The 18,656-nt window shown below is 53.6% G+C and overlaps 1 protein-coding gene across 6 annotated transcripts in view; it reads right to left on the reverse strand.

Moving 5' to 3' along the window:
* Positions 1–18,656, reverse strand: part of RIPOR2 (RHO family interacting cell polarization regulator 2) — a 103,912-nt gene that overhangs the window by 62,001 nt on the left and 23,255 nt on the right. The window contains exon 1 of one of the 6 annotated variants that reach the window (XM_079147557.1): positions 16,670–16,856. The exons of 4 other annotated variants lie outside the window; for them this stretch is intronic. Coding sequence is in view for 1 of the 2 variants with exons in the window: in XM_079147555.1 (XP_079003681.1) it covers positions 16,428–16,530 (103 nt within the window). In the remaining variant the exon portion in view is untranslated. Of the gene's footprint in view, positions 1–16,427; positions 16,643–16,669; positions 16,857–18,656 lie in introns of those variants that run through there. One more of the 6 variants, XM_079147555.1, reaches the window with a different exon arrangement.

Here is an 18,656-nt window from a genome sequence, read left to right on the forward strand (position 1 = left end):
TTCTCTGCCCACCTTAGCAAGCAAACTGGCCAGAGGAGGGCGATGGGCAGGTGGGTCATAGCAGACGGGCAGGTGGGTCATGGTGGACGGGCAGAAGCACTGACTGACTTGGTGCTGCCCTGCGCTCCTGGCCTTCTCTGAGCAGCGCAGGGATGGCGAGGACTGAAAGGAGGGCAGGCCTAGCCAGCTTGACTTGCAGGCATCGTTTTATTCCGTTGTTATGACAACACTTTTGAAAAGCTGCACTTCGAGTGTTTAGCGTTCTGCATCTTATTATAGACTTGAAGGTAATACGCCAGGGTGTTGGCGCTACCCGAGGGGCTCGGTGAAGGCCCAGTGACCGCCAGGGGCCAGGCCAAGACGCCGCGCTCCTCTCTCGGCTTTGGGCCTAGAGCTCCCCACTTGGTTTTTTCCCCCTCCCCTCAAGAAGGTGAAGGTCCACCCAGGGGAGGGAAGCTCTAAGGATCATGTGGGAAGATACTTATTATTATTCACCGTCTCTATTCTTCGGCTGCATTTGTGAAAAAAAAAAAAAAAAAAAAAAGAGATTCTTTCAAGGCCTTCTGTGTTTCATTTTCTTGATTACAGCCTACGTCACGCAGCTTTCAGGAGCCGGAACATGACGCGTGCTCTGATGGATCTCATGCACTCATTGCAAGCTTCTGGAATGATCCACTTATGTAAACGCAACTTTATAGGAAGAAAGGCGTCTCAAACCCGCAATTATTTGGAAAAGTAACCATCAATAAAGAGCTATCTTTACTGAACCTGAGACGAGAGTCAGGAACTGGCTGTGCTTGTGCTAAGCCGATGAGAACAGAGAGGGTAGTTAAGTTCCGGAACTGGAATTGCTGTTGGCATTAAGCAGTAGGAAGATGCTGCCGACCAGCGAGCTGGCTGCACGGTAGTCCTTTTCTATTGTCATGTTTGACCAGGGAGAAAAATGTATCTGTTGTGTTTAATTCTCCATCTTGAAAGAAATTTGAGAATTTTATCCTGTTCTTCCTAAATCTGTGTGTTCTGTTTGCAATCATGTAAATTATTAATGAGTAAGGTTGACCAAAAAAAAAAAGGGAGGAGCAAAACTATAACAAATGATTAACCTGGCGTGAAGGCTATTCCAGGGTCAGAAGCCCGGGGTGGCGCTATGTATGCATGTGCCGTCACATGCCAGCAGCTTCAGAGCTGAGTGGCTTCCAGAGGCCTGCACACATGTTCTATGCATAGTAATTTTAGCAAATTAAGGGCTATAACAGGGACAGTGGCTTCATTACTGGTCCTTGCTGCTGCATACCAAGAGGGGCCACATGCACAACATCTGCTGAGTTATTTTTGGTTACCAAAACCAAATAATTTATCAGCAGAATGCAAAGCAGTTAGGCACAGCTATGTGCAAGCCCTAGATTATCAGCAAGCAGGATGGCATTCTTTCAAAATTGTATATCAAAGGCTTTTAATAGTTTCTTGCTGTCCCCTGCTTTGCCCAAAGGATTTGAAGCTGCAAAACAATAACGAGGCAAAAGCCCATCTAATCCTTAGCTGCAAGCACAGTGCAGTGTAAGACAGCGAGTGTTTATGCACCAAACTCTGCATTCACCGAGGCACGGCAGACTCCAGCACCAAAGACAAAGGAATACATTAAAGACTTATTTGTACACATGTGGAAAGCCTAGTGCTGTATTCCCAGGCCAAGGTGGGTGGCACTGTCCCCACAAAGTGCCCACATGGCTCCTCTGATCACACCCAACTCTTTCGGGCTTGTGCTCATCTGCTTCTCCCACATCCACAACCCTCTGCCTGCCCACTGTCCTTAGCCAATCTGTCTGGATGGGAGACACATCCATTTCTATTGAGCAGGAAATTGAGGAATTGGAGGACTTTCCCCAGGACGCCTGTGGGACTCCCGCACTCCTGGACTGCACTGCTGCCCCGGGCTGCGATCACTGTCCGCTCCTCCACCCTTCCCTGTGGCCTCACAGACCACTCCATCCTCCAGACCACACCAGAACTGTTGGAAGGACCCCTTCTGATTTTCTGGGGTTGCACCTCACTCCTCAATGCCCGACCTTCTTTCCGCCCTTCCCTTTCATTCCCCAGCCTCTGGTTCACTGGTTTTCACTCGCTTTCTTGAGTGAAGCTCTAAAGAGCAGAGGGAGAGATGCTGAGTTCCTAGAGAACCTGGGAGAAACGGAGCAGGGCTGGGACTCCTGGTCCACCAACTGCTGCACCCCCAGGAAGGAGGGTGTAGGAGGGACAGACAGCCGGCCAGAGGCAGCGTGGGAACCCTGTTTTGACCATGATGGTGACAGACCAACTGCAAAGTCACTTTTGAGTCTCTGGGGATTTTGATATGGATTAGATATTAGAAGATGGCCAGGAAGCCTTACTCATTGGGGTAGGCATGACACGGCCTTTGGGTCATGCAAGAAAATGTCTGTGCTTCTGAGCCCAGTACTGAAGAGAGCGGCAGGGAGGTAACGTGAGCTCGGGTTGGCGTTAGTATGTTCCGTAGCCACAATAACCAAGGGAGAGACAAGCACGTCAGGGAACTCTTGACAAGTGTTGTGCTGGACGGTGACTCCTCAGGACCTGTGTCCTGTCCACTCTCCTTGGTGCGTGTTTGAATGTCGTGCTAGTGTGTGGGTGTCGACTGGCAAGCGCGCAGGCACACAGGCAATCCCCAGCGCCCTGGGAATCAGGGTGGTCACGCAGTGAACAGCAGGCCGATGCAGTCCCAGGGATGGCCTTAGTCTTTGTCCTCATGGGGACACAGCAAGCACAGGATGGGAGGAGGGTGCAGACAGTCCACACAGAGCCCCGTCCTCCTCAGAGTTGGCAAGAGGGAGGCCAGTCAGTGTTCTCTCCAAAGAGAAGCAGAATTGGTCTGGCCTTTGAGCTGGCTGGGACTACCTTGTCCAACTTCAAAGGAGACAAGAAGCCACACTGGTGGTCATGTTAACTGGCTGTAATGAGATCCAGGTCCACCTCATTTCCCGCTCTGCCCAGGCCGGAATCTGTGTAGACACGGATTCCTGAGGGGGGACCAGCTCCCCTGGACCTGGACAGACTGCCGAGGAGGGAGCTGTGCTGGGAGGAAGCCTCTGGTTTTGCCTGAGTCCTGGGGCAGAAGCTCGTGGGAGTGTCCTGGGACTTGGGGACTTGGAGGCCTCAGGCTGACCCGGCCTGAAGAAACGGAGGCACACTGAACACATTGCGAGTGCTGGGCCACGCCTGCTGGGCCACGCCTCAGGAGCCCTGGGAAAACGGAACGAGGCAGGAGTCTCTGCGTAGGGAAGTCGGTGCTCAGGCCGACGGAGAGCAACCTTCCACCACAAGGAGTTCACCGAGAATCTGGCACCAGGGAATGTTAGGAGCAGGTACCTCACTAGAGAGCAAAACCCCAGAAAGAACGGCTCGTCTTTTGGTGGCCACCCAGTTAGGGGACTCAAATGCCTCTGCCAGAGGTGACTCCCAAGAACCAGGCAGGCAGCTTGCAGATGGCACTTTTTCAAATGCTTTGACAGTGGCCCTGTGCACTGGGGGTGAGTTATCGCTATCCTGCCTTACAGCTAAGGACACTGGCCTGTTGGCAGCACTGAACCCGAAACAGGCTCTCCTCCTGCCAGCTGTGGCCGTTGCTCTTCACCTCCACTGCCCTTTAGCTGAGAAGGCAGAGCTGCCAGTCTTGGTGAGGTTCTCCATCCAGCCGAACTGGAGGGTCTTTGGTATCCAGGATGCCCGGAGGCCCACCAACATGCCAGCCCGTGTTCACCCAGCACTCACCAGTTCTGAGGTCAGCTAGCTGCCCAAGCCGTTACCCCTTACCCTCCGAGGTGCCAGGGAAGTGTTGACAGCACAGTGTAATTATAACAACAGCCTTCGGCAGTTACAAGTGGGCCGTCTTTGCTGCTCGGAGAGCAATGTCCTGCACCTCATTCTCCTGTGGTCAAATCCACAAAGTCATGTCCACCAATAGGAACTGGGTTATTGGGTTAATTTGAATACATCTGCTATGCTGAAATAAATATTCAACTGTGTCCCAGGCCCAGCATCTGCCCCTGGATGAACCTGTCAAGAACCCTAATGAGACATACTGTCTAATGGGGGAGGGTCCTCAAACCCAGCTGCATGTTAAAATTACCTGGGGAGCTTTTCAGAAAAGTTGTCTGAGCCTCGTGCCCAGAGATGCTTGCTTAGCTGATCTGGAGAGGGACCTGGGCCTGGGGACGTTTTGTTCAACTTTCTCAGGTTCATTTTTGTGCATGTACACAGTACTCAGTCTCCACTGCCACATCTGCCTCCCTTTCACATGATATGTAAAAAGACCAGAGTCATCAACGTGTTTTAGTTGCTTGACTACAAAAGATATCTGAAAAAAGCTTTGCAAGTCTTTACCCGAAAAGAAGGCTAAAACCGTTTCTCTTGGAACAAAGGAATGGCTCTGAAAACGATAAGATTTAAAGGAACTTCCCCACGGTTGTGAAGATTTAAGGAGCCATGTGTGAGGACTGGACCTGTGGTCACCTGTCCTTGCTTCCCGGTGCTGCCTGACAGAGTGAGTGCCTGCCACCCCAGGCGCTGATGCCAGAGTCCAGGCTGCTGGGTTCCTGGAACGTGGCTCCGCTCCCATTGTGTGGTCTGCGCTGCAGCTACGCAACCTCCCCAGACCTCCCTGTCATCTGTGAGGTGGGTGATAAGAGGACCAGACTCAGGTTGCCGTGAAGGTCAGGTCAGTTCATGATACAGGGAGCCGTGCACAGTGGGTACACTCCTTATCTTCTTGTGGCAGAGAGGAGGACACAGCATCGGGGCCAGTTTAAGAAGGTCTAGATGGAAACTGCTGCGCATCCCCAGAGGACAGGGATTCAGAGGAGGCTGACTCCACCAGCTCAGTGACTTCCGGGCCCTCCTTCATAAGCTTTGTGCTTTCTCAGCGCTCCTGAAAGTTGGTTCAGAAACGCCAGTGAGGCTTCTGTTGTCTGCAGAGGAAGAACAAGTAGTTGGTTCTTCCAGTTCACAAAACGGCAGGCTTCCTGGGTATTCCAAGAGCCGGTTTTCCCTGGTGTGATCTGCCGGCTGTCAAGCGGATCCCCTCCAGACACTCAGCTGCTCTGAGCCTTTTCTTTTTTGAAGGATGCCATTCACACTGCGTGTTTCTCGAACTTCGTGGCAAGACTTTGGATTTGAAAGCAAAGAACATTGACTGTGGGTGTTGAGGTGATGAGATGGATGAGGAGAACTCAGGCTGTGAACTAGGCGGTGTCTTTCAGAATGACATGCATTCACAGAAGAATGTATTGTGATTCCTAGGAGGGATGGGATTTTTCTCTGCACCAAAAATACACCCTTCGGCAGGGTGTGCCTATTGTTTCTGAATCAGCAGTGCGGGTGTTCCAGCCCCGGGAGCAGATGCCCTCCAACTGTTCAGACTGGGGTATTCAGGGTGAAGAGAGAAGGGACTGCAGATGGACAGGTGGCCCGCCCAGCCAGTCATTGCACCCCTGCGCTGCAGAGTAGAATTCCAGACTCCACTGTGTGACACAATTAATATTCCCAGCAGGAAAGGACAAGAATCAGAGGTCCCAGCCATCTTCTGTTGGCACTTCCAGAGTCAAGGCGAACTGTTTAAGTCAGAGCATTTGTGTTAGCATCTGGCTCACATATCCAGTACCTTCCTCCCAAGGAAGAGGCAATTCCACACCATCACAGCTCAGTTAGGAGACAGAGAACCTCAGGGAGATCACATCCAGTGTGTTCCATCAGGGCTACAGAGAGGTGGAAGTAAGAAAGTAGCAGCCTGCAGAAGGTGAAGTCCCCGCACACGGACGTCCTGCATCGAGAGGCAGCTCGTGAGCACCGCACGTCCACAGGACAGAGATCTCATAACACTCGCGTCCTGATTTCCAAGGACCGAAGGCATCCTTCTGTAAAGGGCACCCAGTGGCACGCAGTCACACCCAGGTCCACGTTAGCATCGTCACCATCACCAGAGTCCAGGCTGAGAAGACACGGCCTTTCCCGAGCAGTGAAAGCACCACGTCGTTGTGCTGGACACTCAACGTGGTCTTAGCGGAACCTGAGGCTCCAAGTGGTAAATTCTGGCACCACAATGAGGCTGTTAAGGAGTCGTGACCCCACTGTCCGCACTGGGCTCCCCGTGGGTGGGTGTGGGCCTGGGGATCCTCACTCCCCCTGCTGACATTCGCTCAAGACAAAATCTGGTTATGGCACGTAATTCTGGCTTAGATTCAGTCGAATCACTTTTTCCCAAAAAGGGCAACTGAGGGATTCATAGAGATGTTTCCTTTTCTTTTGCTTCCCTGTCTTTTGTAGCCACTTTTAGGTCTTTGGAGGAGGTTGATGGACAGGAGAGAAGAGCAGTCAGGTCAGCAGTGCAGTCTTGCCTTGGAACTCCCTGCAATGCCTTGGTCAACCAGCTGCATGGGACCTCAGGGGGTGTGTCCCTTCAGAGAACGTTTCATACATTTCAGGGGAGATTTGCTGCCTGAGAAATGGCTGCATTTTGAATGTCCATCTTTCTGATTGCTTAACTGATAACTTCCTATGTTCCCCTTTTTGCCTGGCTACTAGGAAGCTCAAAGCAAAACCAATTGCTCAGTCAGAGCAAGTACACTAGTTCTTTGCAGTTAGTGTATTTACTTTCTCCAGCTGCTCGACTGGACACCGATTTTCTCTTTCCTGTAGGCGGTTATTGGCCCAGCCTCGCTTCAACACCAGGGAGTACAGTTTTTTAGGTAAACTGTAAAGGACTCTCTGTCTTCTCTCAGCCACCATGTGTGAGTTCAAGGAGGCTTTTGCAGCCATCTGTCACTGACAAGAGTCATGAGAAACTCTCCATCCATGTCCATCTACTGCTGTTGTTGGCTTCAGTTTTTGGAAGCCACTGCACCACAGGGGTTCAGGGACAACACGGGAGCTGGAAATGTGACCTTCACGGTGACATCTCCCCACTGTGAATCTTGATAAAGACAGCAGTCACCACTCCCAGTGAGTTATCCTCCTACAGGAAATCATACCTAAGGGCTAACAGGACCTTGAAGATACCTTCTCTTGTGCGGAGGTGAAATGTGGGGATTTCTGGAAAGGATCGAATAAGAGTTAAGTCAGTGAGCCTCAGCTGTCCTTCTGGAAATTTTATTCAAATCTAGTCTGGGCGCATCTGAGAACACTGATTGTGATGCAAATCAAAGAGAATGATACTTGTGCTTTGTAAGCAGGGCGACAGCGCCCGCCCGTCCCGCAGACTGGTTGCCACTCCAAGTCTCTGCTGATGGAGACAGAGGGTAAAACGCGCGTGTGCTAATCACGCCTGACACCGGTCGTTTTTCTTCAGCTTCAGGTGATTAGCCTGCGTAGTTCTCCTGTGCCCGCATCAAAGCTGCACGAATGCACAATGAGCTTGTTTTCCTACATTTGTTAATTAACATTTGAACAGATCTAGGGATACTTCACATCTGGGCAGGGGCCAGACAACCCCTGTCCTCACAGGACAAAAGTTCCCAGGCTTGTGTCTTCTGTATTCCCCTCCCCTCCGTGGGGCTGGTGGACCTCTGAGCCTCCGAGAGAGGCCGGGCTTGCCTGTGACACACATCATTTATCAGACATGTTTCTCGCTCAGAGGAAAGGGACGTTTCATTTCCTGACAACGGGCACCTCTGTGGACACGGTGGACGCTTACTTGGCTGGAATAATGAATCTGTCGCCTGGATGATGTGGGAAAGCCTCTCATGGACAATGAGGGTCCGGAAGAGTCTCATTATGGCCTGGATATCCATTGATAATCTCAGCCTGAGTGGACGGACTGCCAGGTGAGTTGCTGAGCCACTAGAGCTGGCAGCCACCTGCTGCGAGGTTGGCGGGAGGGTGCAGCTCACGAGACCTGCTCCTGGCCAGCAGTTGCTGCTCTTGGAACCCTGCATGTGGACAGCCAGGACTCTGATGCCACACAGCCTAGGGCTGAACCTCAGCCCTGCGTCCTAAGACTTCAGCGAGGCCTGCGCACGCTCATCTATAAAGTGAGCTCATGGAGGTAGTTACAGTGTGCTGTTGGGAGGACTCACGGGTCGTCACAGGAGCCTGGCATGCAGGACGTTCTGTTGAATGCTGGTTCTTATTAGTATGACTATGCAGCTTCCTTTAGGTTCACCACAGAAGAGGCTCTGGGTCCACATGCAATGCGAGACTGTGTCTGCAGTTCAGAATCTGCATTTATCTTTAAAGATGGCAGTGGCTTCGGTCTCCCTTGGTGTCCAGGAAGGCCGAGTCTCTACTTGCCTGCATTCAGGACCCAGGATGTACCCAAAGGGAGGTGACAGGGAAAGCCATTTCCCCACCTGTGGACTCCTGTGGGCAGCAGTTGGCCAGGCTCCTCTTTCCCCAGCTGAACTGCAGAGTGAGGCTGGTCCCCTAAAGGAGACATTGCGTGCCCCCCACGTGTCTTTTCCGCAGCACCTTGATAACCTTGATAACCATACCCACGTTTACGCAAGCACCCGAGTCCATGTCAGCCCTTGCCTCCTGTTGCTTTGGCTATTTTCTTCCATCAGTGGGGAAAGAGCCATTTTGCAACAGAGAGCCAAAAAGTCTAGAAATTACATCTGGAAAATATCTTAATGTGAAGAAACACACACTGAAGATCTTAAAAAAGAAAATGACCCTTGCAAAAGAAACACCACGTGTCGTTTCTGTCCTATTTTAGGCCAAAGATCATTGTGACAAGATTCAAAGGGCAAACTTTTTTTTTGGAATGTCATGGGAGCCTGAAAAGGGAGCACTTCTTGACCTTTCTTATGTCACCAGGGGCAGGTTTCCATCTGTAAAACCAAGTGTCCACGGAGGGCATTAGATAATAAGAGCAAGCAGCCACATTTCAGGCCCCCTGTCAACTCTGGCTTCAAAGTGGCCACATTTTAGTGGTTAGAGGAAGCGGCAGGCAGAACAGAGTGCCCTGCCCTCTCCAGCGTGAACTTGGGGTGGGGAGACCCTGGGGGAGCCAGACGCCCGGGGCCCCCGCCGCCGTGCCTGATCCCGGGAGGACCAGGTGACTCTCCACTGTGTCGCCTGATTGTGAGGTAGGAACACCGAGGTCATCACAGGGCCGTCTCTGGTTCAAATGGGACAAGGGAGAAAAGGGCCGTTGCACTCTCCGAGAGCCCACCCAAAGTGAGGTCCTGTCACTTGGACCCAAGTAGGATTATGCACTACTCTCAAGCAGACCTCGGACCCAAGCTGAGGAACAGCAGATGCTAGGCCACCAGGCAGGTGGCAGGTGCAGGCAGAAGAGGTAGAGAAGGAAGCGGTGGGTGGCTGCGGGCGTGGGCGCGCCTCGCCTCTGTGCCCTGGGTCGGGTGCAGGCACAGCGGTCAGTCCAGCTACACTTCCCTCTCTCTCCATCTCCTCAGGGGGCCCTGATGTGAGGACAATCCCCGAAGTAGAGGTGTGCAGCACCTGCGCTAGCGACCGCTCTGCTTTTCAAAGAAGTTGTTTGGACTCCTGCCAACTCAAATGCTGGATCAGCCCCTTTGAAATTCCTCCTCAATGCTATCAGCTCCACTTTCCTGAATCCTCCCCAACACACCAGCCAAACATGTTTGCTTCTGATATAAAATTAAGAATGTGCTCCTTAGGTCAACACGCAACCAGAGGAGGAGGTGGGTTGTAGATTGGTTAATCTACCAGTGACTACTGCCGTGTTACTTGCCTCACAGTGAGAACTTTGACAGGGAGGATATGAGGCTGTGGTCTCAATCTCTTTCACAGCTGACTGTATGGACCCACCTCGTTATTTATTTCTGGGAGACAAATCTCTCTCAAACTCCTGACCTCAGTGGCTCGAGGTCAGGACAGTGGGTTGGGAACTGGAGAGCTCTGGGACAGTTCTGGCTCAGGTCTTCCATCAGTAGCCAGACATGGAGGAGCAGGGCTGGTTGCTGAGCAGCCACCTCCTCTCTCTTCCCTCGGGTCTCTCTGTGGCTGGCTAGCTTGGGCTCACAGCGTGGTGGTCTCGGAAGAGTCAGAACTAACGCGGCAAAGCAGCTCCTAGCTTCAAGAGTTGCTGCTCCCACAACAGTAGAAGGGGGCTGTCTGCTGTCATCTACCCTCGCTCCACACTCTGTCCATCAAGAATGTCCCTATTCCGAAGGGATGGGACATAGACCCCCAGCTCTTCATGGGAGGAGCAGGAGGGTGATCTCGTTGGAGGGTCCTGTTGGTAGGTAGGAAAGATGGCTGAGGTCATCTCTGAAGCATCCAGTCTGCTCTATGGAGGGCCGTGGTTAAGGATCGAGCTGTGGAAAGTGTGTCTTCCTGATACTGACATTTGTTTATAATCTCACCTTAAGCCCCAGACAGGGGCTCCAAACCTGTTTTAAGCCCCAGCCACCCTGAGGCCCCTTCCTCCCTACAACTCCAAGGCCTCAATGTCTAAACAGCTCCTGCTGAACTTCCTCAACATCTCAGGCACCCGCCTCTGCTCTGCCACACGCCACCACCCTCAGAGAAGGGTAGCTAAGAGAGCCGGGCACATCCTCCTGGGCCCCCGGCTCCTCGTCTTTCCGCGGCAGCTGTATGGGGTGTACTTGAGGGCACTCGGTGTCATTCTGACCCTAGCCAGAAGCCCTGCTTCCCAGTACCGCCGGCAGCTAGGATTTCGCAGGTGAAGCGGGGCCCTGTCGAGGCACCTGCACAAGATGAGGTGGGCATGAGAGGGAGGATGTGCAGATTCCTTTTCCAAGGCAGCTGCAGCAAATGCCCACAAATGTGGCTTAAAACAAGACACACGCACGGCTCTGGAGGAGAGAGGCCGAAACGAGTTTCCCTGACCCCTGCGGCGGCACAGACGCACTTCCTTCTGGAGACTCCTCAAGAAAATCCTCCTCCTCATCTTTTGGGGTCCTGGGGGCCTCCTGCATTCCTTCCCCTGTGGCCCCTTCCTCCACCTCCTAAGCCACAGCCCTGGCCCTCCCTGACCCCTCTTCCTTAGTCACATGGCTTTTCTGCCTGTGGGGAGTGGCGGACTCGGCCAGGCCCAGGTGGATCCAGGACGCCCTCAAGCCCTGCGCTGAGCCCCACCTGCAGAGCCCCTCCGATCACATGATCACACCGGGTGGCGAGCTCGCGGTCCAGGGATTAGGACGCGGATGTCCTGGAGCATGATTCTGCTGCCCCTCTGCTTCCTCCAACGTCACCATCTCCAGCCTCCTGCACAGAACACCTGTCTTTTGCTGTGGTGGCTCTGGGCAGGCTGTTCCCTGACCAGGGTGGCGGGAGCTCATTCTGGAGCCAGGAGTTCTCAAACCACCAGGCAGCTTCTGGACTCTAGATGGGGCAGTGGGCCCGGTGGCACCCCGTTCCACACTGGTCTTCCAAAAGCCAGCCTAGGGCCTTCAATGTACCATGTTTCCTAGGCTTCCTGACCCCACAATTCTGAAGCCATTTCCATTTCTATCTGCTCTGCTGAGTGGACCCTGCATTGAAAAGTCTACTCTGAAGATGAAGCAGCGCCCAGACAACACTGAGTCAGACGGTAACCTGGGAGGACAGGGTCTCCTCAAAGCAGACGCTGCCACCGGCCTTTCCAACCAGCAGCACGGTGTGGTCTCCCACTCAAGGGTTGCCAGCTGGCCGTGGTCTGGAGTCTTCATGCAGGATCCATCAACCTCTAACCTTGGCCTCATCGGGATACCTCGATGTGGGGACATATTGACTGGAAGGTAGATGGTCACAATGAAGGCCAAGGTCAAGTCATCCCCGAACTTCACATGTAGCAAAAGTCAAGGAAATGAAATGCCACGCTGGAACTGGCCTCCCGAGATGGCCCTCGCCCCTGGCACTGTCATTCTGAGTCATCCCTCCTCTGAGGCAGGAATAGGGTGGTGCTCCATGGTCTATCTGCTCTTCTTCTGAGTTTCTAGGGTTCCCTTCTCCCGCCTGCCCTCACTCCCTTCCAAGAGTCCCGGAAGACAAGGACGGAAGGAGACGAGCCCCAGGAGAATGGAGGCGTGATTTCTTCAGTCCCTTGGGAAGGAAGAGCCCACGTCTGGGACTGGCGGTGAGGGCCAGCGGCATTCAACTCCAAAGGTAAGGGACAGATCCAGGAGGGACTGGAGGACGTGCTTCTCGCCATGAGGCGGTTTTTGGTGTGGCCCTGGTTCTGCCGCCACTGCCACGTTCCCAGCAGTCTGGCTCACCATCCTTCCCCTGGCCTTCCTTGCTGGCCGGGCTCCTCGCTGTCCTGACCTTTCCCACCTGGAATCTCTCTCTGACCAATGTTTGCTGTCTGCTCCTGGTGGGCAGCCTGCCATCACCGAGGCCTCAGGAGGAGACGAGCAGAGCGGAACTCACGGTGCTGGGCCTCTGTCTGCGCAGGCCCCCTTCCCTTCCATCCATCTGCGAAGTCACAGGCACACTAGAGAAACCATCCCTGTCCAGCCACAGCCCCCTGCTTCCTCTGACCTTCCTCAGCTGCTTTTTCTAGAGCCTCATGTGACTTATTATCTAAACCCAGACACTTCTGAGTGGAGGAAGTGGTATTAATAATCACGCTGCCTGCCACACAGGTGCATGTTGGGTTTGGGGTGGCGCAAGAGTCCCTGGTGATTATAGGCTAGTGTAGTCTCCAGGGTGGCACTATTGGGAGGTAGTGGAAACTTTGGGAGGTGGGTCAAGAGGTCCTTGGTCAATTGAGGGCATGCTCTCCAAGGGGACTGTAGGACCCCCTGTCTCTCCCTGTTCCTGGTCCAAGAGGTAATCCCTCCTAGCTCCCGCTAGAGTTCCAACTATTTGCTGTCTGTCATGAGGTGATGGAGTCAAGAGGTGGCCCTCACCAAGCCTGCAAAATGCCATTGAGACGTTCTGCCTCCAAAACAGTGAGCTAAATAAACCTATCTTTATTTCATAAATATCTTGTGTCAGGTATTTTGTTATAGTGACAAAAAGCATACCTGGGGCAAACCAGGCGTGTGGTCACCCATAGCATACCGTCCTACATTGGTTCCTTCTTTTTCCCTGTCAGACTGTACTCTCTGAAGGTATCTTCAATATCTTACTCATTTATATTGGATGAGAATCTAACTTTGACCAGATCCCAAAATAGTGCACACACGCTTAAACTGAAAATAAAAAAGAGTGATATTCGCTTAAATTACATAACACTGTAGGCTTAGACTCAAATGCACCTAAGGATTTAAAATGATTGTTAATTGGTTCATTGTTTTTCGAATGCTAAACAATGTGAATAACGCTCCCTTTGTTTAAGACGCCTCCCTCCCTGGTCCGGCGGGGACTTCATTTTTATCTTATGGGAAACAACACAGACATATTGCACCTTATTTGCTTTCACTGTTGAAAATATTCTAATTTCCTGTTTCATTAGTGTAATGAAGGTGTGAAAGCATTCATCTCCCCCACAGTGCTCCTCGGTCTCACAATAAAATAAACCAAAGCAGCTTCTTTTCTCGAGGGTGCTCTGGATTTCCTTTGGGGAGGGCGGTCCAGCACAGAGCCACGTGTAAGATGATCTTTTCTAGGTAGCCTGCCACACTCGGAAGAACATCTGTTACTCACAGGGAACACTTCCAGCCAAGTAGGATGAGTGTACTGTGACTAAACCAAACCAAAACCGAGGCCTGGACCCTGAACCAGAGAGGAAGGGCAGAGGCGGGAGGAGAGCCACACGTTTGCAGTAGGTCGCGAGGCAGGAGGGACTCTCTTCCATTGAACCCACACGAAGGCACCCTTGTGCTTGAGTGAGGAATATGTCGCTTCAAGAAACCACCCGCCAGAATAGGATCCGAAAGTAGAAAGGGGGCCAAAGCAAGTGCTGCCGGTGGGGGTGGGTGGAAATACTCATCATCTCTTGCTTTTCCAGACAGATCTGCTAGTCGCCAGCGGGGTGTTTGCATGGCAACTGCTTTGCGATACCGTTCCACACCTAGGTTGTCCTTTGGGAACCAATGAAGGGCTGCGGAGGGCCATCCCCCGCCCCGCCCTGCCGTGCGCCCCTCCATTGTCTGATGTGGCTGGTATTCTTTTCTGCTTGAATGGCCACGAACACAAGCCGTCTCTCTCCCCAGCTCCTGGACCTCTGCCTGGCAGACAAGCAACCCTGGTAACCGAGCTTCACAAGCAGGAGCCGCTCTCGGCCACAGGGCACAGGAAGCCCCACTGGAAAGTCAGATCTGCCATGGCCCCAGGAGCACCATTGTGTACATAAAAGGGCTTTCGCTTCCACCACCGCTTCCTCCCAAGAAAGCGAGAAGCTGGTGTTAGACTTCTAACTTCTTTTCAGAATTAAAACAAGACAGCTTTAATTTTTTTTTCCCCAACACATTGAATGCAGCGACTTATAAAGTAAAACACCCATTTAGACCCAAGAGCCTATTGTCTGAATGATCAGACCATTTACTGCGGAACCACCGTCCACAGCTGTCTCTGCTGCGTTTTGGTCCCTTGACAGAGGGGTGAACTAATAATCCCTGAATTCACCCAACTTGTAACAGAAATGGCTTGGTTACATTTCCAAAGGGCATGTGGCTGGTATCTCAGCTGCACTGTGGGATTTTATTATGGTAACAATGTTTCCATTGCAATGACCTCAGGTTTAGTGCGGGACACCTCGCTGCCATCAGCAGGGCCCCACTGTGTGGATTCTGATACCCAAGCAGGGACTTTGCATGCAAGTTTAGCTACCAAAATCTGTAGACATAAGCATTTCCTCCCTGGTCTCCTGGACGTCTTTGGGCCACCCTTGAGATGGGACAGGGCCCTTCTCTGCTGGAAATAACACTGTCAATAACAAAGAAAGGGAGCCATTTCTGGAGTCTGTGTTTGGGTAATCAGAATTCCATGCAAGTCCCTGGTGGGCACTTTCAGTTTTCTTCTCTAGCTTTGTATATCTTTATATTCATACTGAGGATAAAATATTCAAAGCAAAATCGCACATTAGCATTTCAGGGGAAGAGGGAAACAACACCAATTGGGAGTCTTTTGGAAAAACCACATATGCAGGATGCTTTTATTAACAGATCCTTCAGTTAGGGTTTTGGAAGCATCACATTTTTGGACAAATGCATTGTCTTCCAGGGGAAAGGCCACCATTTGGAAGGACCTCCACTGAAGGGCAGCTGAGCACAGGAGGCTGACCCCCAGGGCTGGCTAGAGGGGCACAGAGGAGGAGGCCTTTCCTCTAGTAACTGTCACCCCAGGTAGATGTGTCCCTGCAGTTCATCCCTACTAGGTGAGGGCAGCTACTGGCTACTTCCTGACTGACCACTAGAGACTAGCTGTGCTGTTTCTGGTTCTGGGGAGTCCATGGTTGACATTCCTGCTGTGACAGCAGGTAAAACGCAGTGTGGCGGACCTAGAAGACGTGTGTGGACAGACCCTGGAAGAGCAAGCGGAAGAGAAGTAAACCAGTAGGAATATCGGGGATGGGGGTTGTCCTCAGACCACACAAACCTGAGATGAAACCAAAAGGAAGAAACGACTGTGTCAGGTGATTATGGGATGAACAGCTGCTCACAGGTGATGCACAGCCCCCTCAAGGGGGGCATGCAGTGTCTGTGGGAATGGGGGCAATGAGCAGTCACAATCCTAGACCTGCAGCCAAGAGCAGGGGCACAGGCAGACTGGGTGGGGTGGGGGGGGGGGGAGGGAGGACTAGCCCAACACATTTCCCCAGACCGGAAGCTCATGCTCTCTCTTCTGTCACTCACACCACACACAGGCACCTCAGCTGCCAGGTACTCTGCATCACCCCGCTGCACAGGGCCAGTCTGCTTCTCTCGGCTTCCCACTTGCTGTCTTGCTCCTGAGCTGTCACTTTGCAGCCCTTCTGCCACCCTAACACCTTCATGGCTTCAGCTGACTGAATTTCAAACAGCACCCACTCCCTTCTCAATTGAAGGTTCTCTACCTGATGGTCACTACCCTGCAGGAGGAGTCAGGAGGTGACAGTCTTGGGCAACACTGTGGCAGACGCCTCCTTCTGGGCCCCCTCCTGCCAAGACACCTGCCGGTGGCTCCTGTCCTCAGGAGCATCCCACGTCCCCATCCTCCCAGACGCAGGTCCACATCAAGGCGACTCGCTTCCCCTCTCTTGTCCCTCTTCCCAGTTCTCATCGCCCCCCCCCCACCCCACCCCAAGGCCCATGTGGAATTCAGACGCGGTGAGGAGGGGGCTGATTCACAACCAAGCTCAACTGGTCAGCCCGGGGGCAAGTGACGCCCCTGGCCGGCGATCCTCCCCTTAGCTGGATTCTGCCAGAAGTCGTTGGGCAGCCGGGGCCGCGCCGCCCCCGTCCGCCAGCGCTCAAGCACCCCTCCCCACCTCCGGCCGCGATCCTGCAGTCGTGCGTTTCCGGGCCCCAGAAACGCTTCTGCCCGGGCACCGCCGCGGGCTCTCTGACCTTCTCGGCCGCGCCTCCTCTCCCCAGGGCATCCTCCGGTTCTGCCTGCAGAGTGCGTGCGCCCCTCTCGCTCAGCAACTTCCCTTCTCTCCGCGGAGGGCATCAGATGCCCGACCCGCCAGGGTGGCCGAAGCCCGGGACGCCGGGTCCGCACAGCTGCCACGCTCACTCCACGCTCACCAAGTCGAGGACGCCCTCCCTCCAAATCGGAAGCAAGAGAACAAACGAAGCGGTGCGCCTACCTAAGGACGAACGCTCCTGGTCATGACGGGAGCTCGGCCCCCGGCGCGTCACCTCGGCGCCCACACGATGCCGGGCTGCCTGCTCGCGGGCTCTGCCCGCAGCCCGAGCGGCTCGCGCGGGTGAAAGGGAAGGGCCGCGGTGACAGCCGTGTCCCCGCGCTGCTGTCCCGGCGTCGCTGCCCCGGGCCAAGTTGCGGGGCGGAGCGGGGGCGCGGCGGGCGGAGCGCGGGGCGGGGCGCGGGCGGGGCCGCGGCGTCACTGGAGCGGGGCGGCGACGCGCGGGGGACAGCTGCCTGGCCGCCGCCCGACCGGTGCCTTGGGCAGCTCCCGGCTCCTTGCGCCCGCTGGTGCCGCGGCTTTGGAGCGATCCTTGGAACCGCGCTGGGGCTGGAGCGGCCCGGGGCACGGAGCGCACGGAGGGCGGGAGGGAAGCCAGGCCGGCGGCGACCGGACCTAGCGGAGGCCGCTCGGGAGCGGCGGGCCCGAGGGCGGCGGCTGGGCAGGGTTGCTCTGGGAAGCCCTCCGAGAAGCCGGGTGGCCCACGGGGCTGCACCGCGGCGTGTGTGGACAGCCGCCTCATCATGATGGGGTGAAAATTAATTTTTAAATTTTGTTTTGGTGGATGTGAATGATAAGTAAAGATTTCCTTTAGGAAAGTCTGGGTCTGCTCGACAAAAACAGTTCATAAGCAGGTCTCAGAGACAAAGTCTGCACTCTGCCCACTCCTTCCGTAGGCAATCCCTGCCAGGCCCCGGTTTCCTCGTCTGTAAAACACCCTGTTGAGTAAATTGTTCATTTAGAACATATTAAGTAGAGCGGTACCCACAAAATGCGCCCACCCCTCCCGCTCCTGGGGTGCAGGCACTTTACCAGGGCATTCGGAAGAGTCAGTGAGCTTGGCAGCTGTTCCTAGGAGAACTGTCAAGTCCCTCTCAGTTCTGAAGGACCCCACCTCAGGCCTGGAAGGAAGCAGCCAAACCACAGCCTAATCATCACACCAGCCTCAGCCCAAGAGCCCCTCAGGGCCCAGGAGCTGTAGGGTCTACCTGAGACCTGCAACCAACACCCACAAGCCAGCTCTGGTCATCACACCTGTGCCTTAGACCACAGCGGGTGAACAGTCCAGACCTTCCTTACAGCTGCTTTTCCCAGTGACCCACCTCACTGGGTTGACAGCGTTTAATCTTCCCGTGTATGTCTTTCCCCAGAGGAGAAACCCTATTGAGCATGTGAATAAACAGGAGTCTGTCTGGCCAGGGGCTCTTCATGTGTGTGCAACATTAGGATTCTGGCCAACATGCAATATTCAAGTCTCCAGTGAGCTCGGTTGACTTGACTCAATCCACTTGAACTGAATACTACAGAGTATTGACCACCTTATTCTATCCTCGGGCTGCAAAACAGATACTTTATAGCACTGTGCCATTGACTTCTGACTACAATCCTGCAGTAGAAATTATTATCCCCATTTTATAGATGGGGAAACCAAGGTTCAAGAGACTTGTCCAAGATGACATGGTTTAATTAACTTTAGATGCACATGAAAAAAACCCAAGTTTGGGCACCTGCAGAACACAGCATGTGGTGACTCTACCATCATGTCTCCCGTCCTTCAGAAGTCACGGTTAAGCCATGCCTGTGTTCCCAACCCACAGAAACTGTGGGATAATAAACGTGTGCTCTTTTAAATGGTTAAATGTGTGGCAATTTGTTACGCAGCAATAGATACCTGCCTACCCTGCAGGAAGAGTGACCTTTAAAAATATGAACTGGACTGTGGTCCCTCTCCTGCTGGTTCCCCCGTCAGGCTGCAGAAGAAATCCCGGACTGCATCCCTCTGCTTGCAAGTCCCTGAAGAGCTGTCCTCTCCAGACTTCCACCCTCAGTTGTGCCTCTCTCCTCCCGAGCTAAAGCCACCAGCGGCCACCAGCGCGTCCTTTCCTTTCCTTCTGCCTTCATGGGGCACAGCCTGAGGACACCATGCAGA

Source organism: Sciurus vulgaris (assembly GCF_902686455.1).
Source record: "Sciurus vulgaris genome assembly, chromosome: 7".
In the NCBI taxonomy this organism is placed as follows: domain Eukaryota; kingdom Metazoa; phylum Chordata; class Mammalia; order Rodentia; family Sciuridae; genus Sciurus; species Sciurus vulgaris.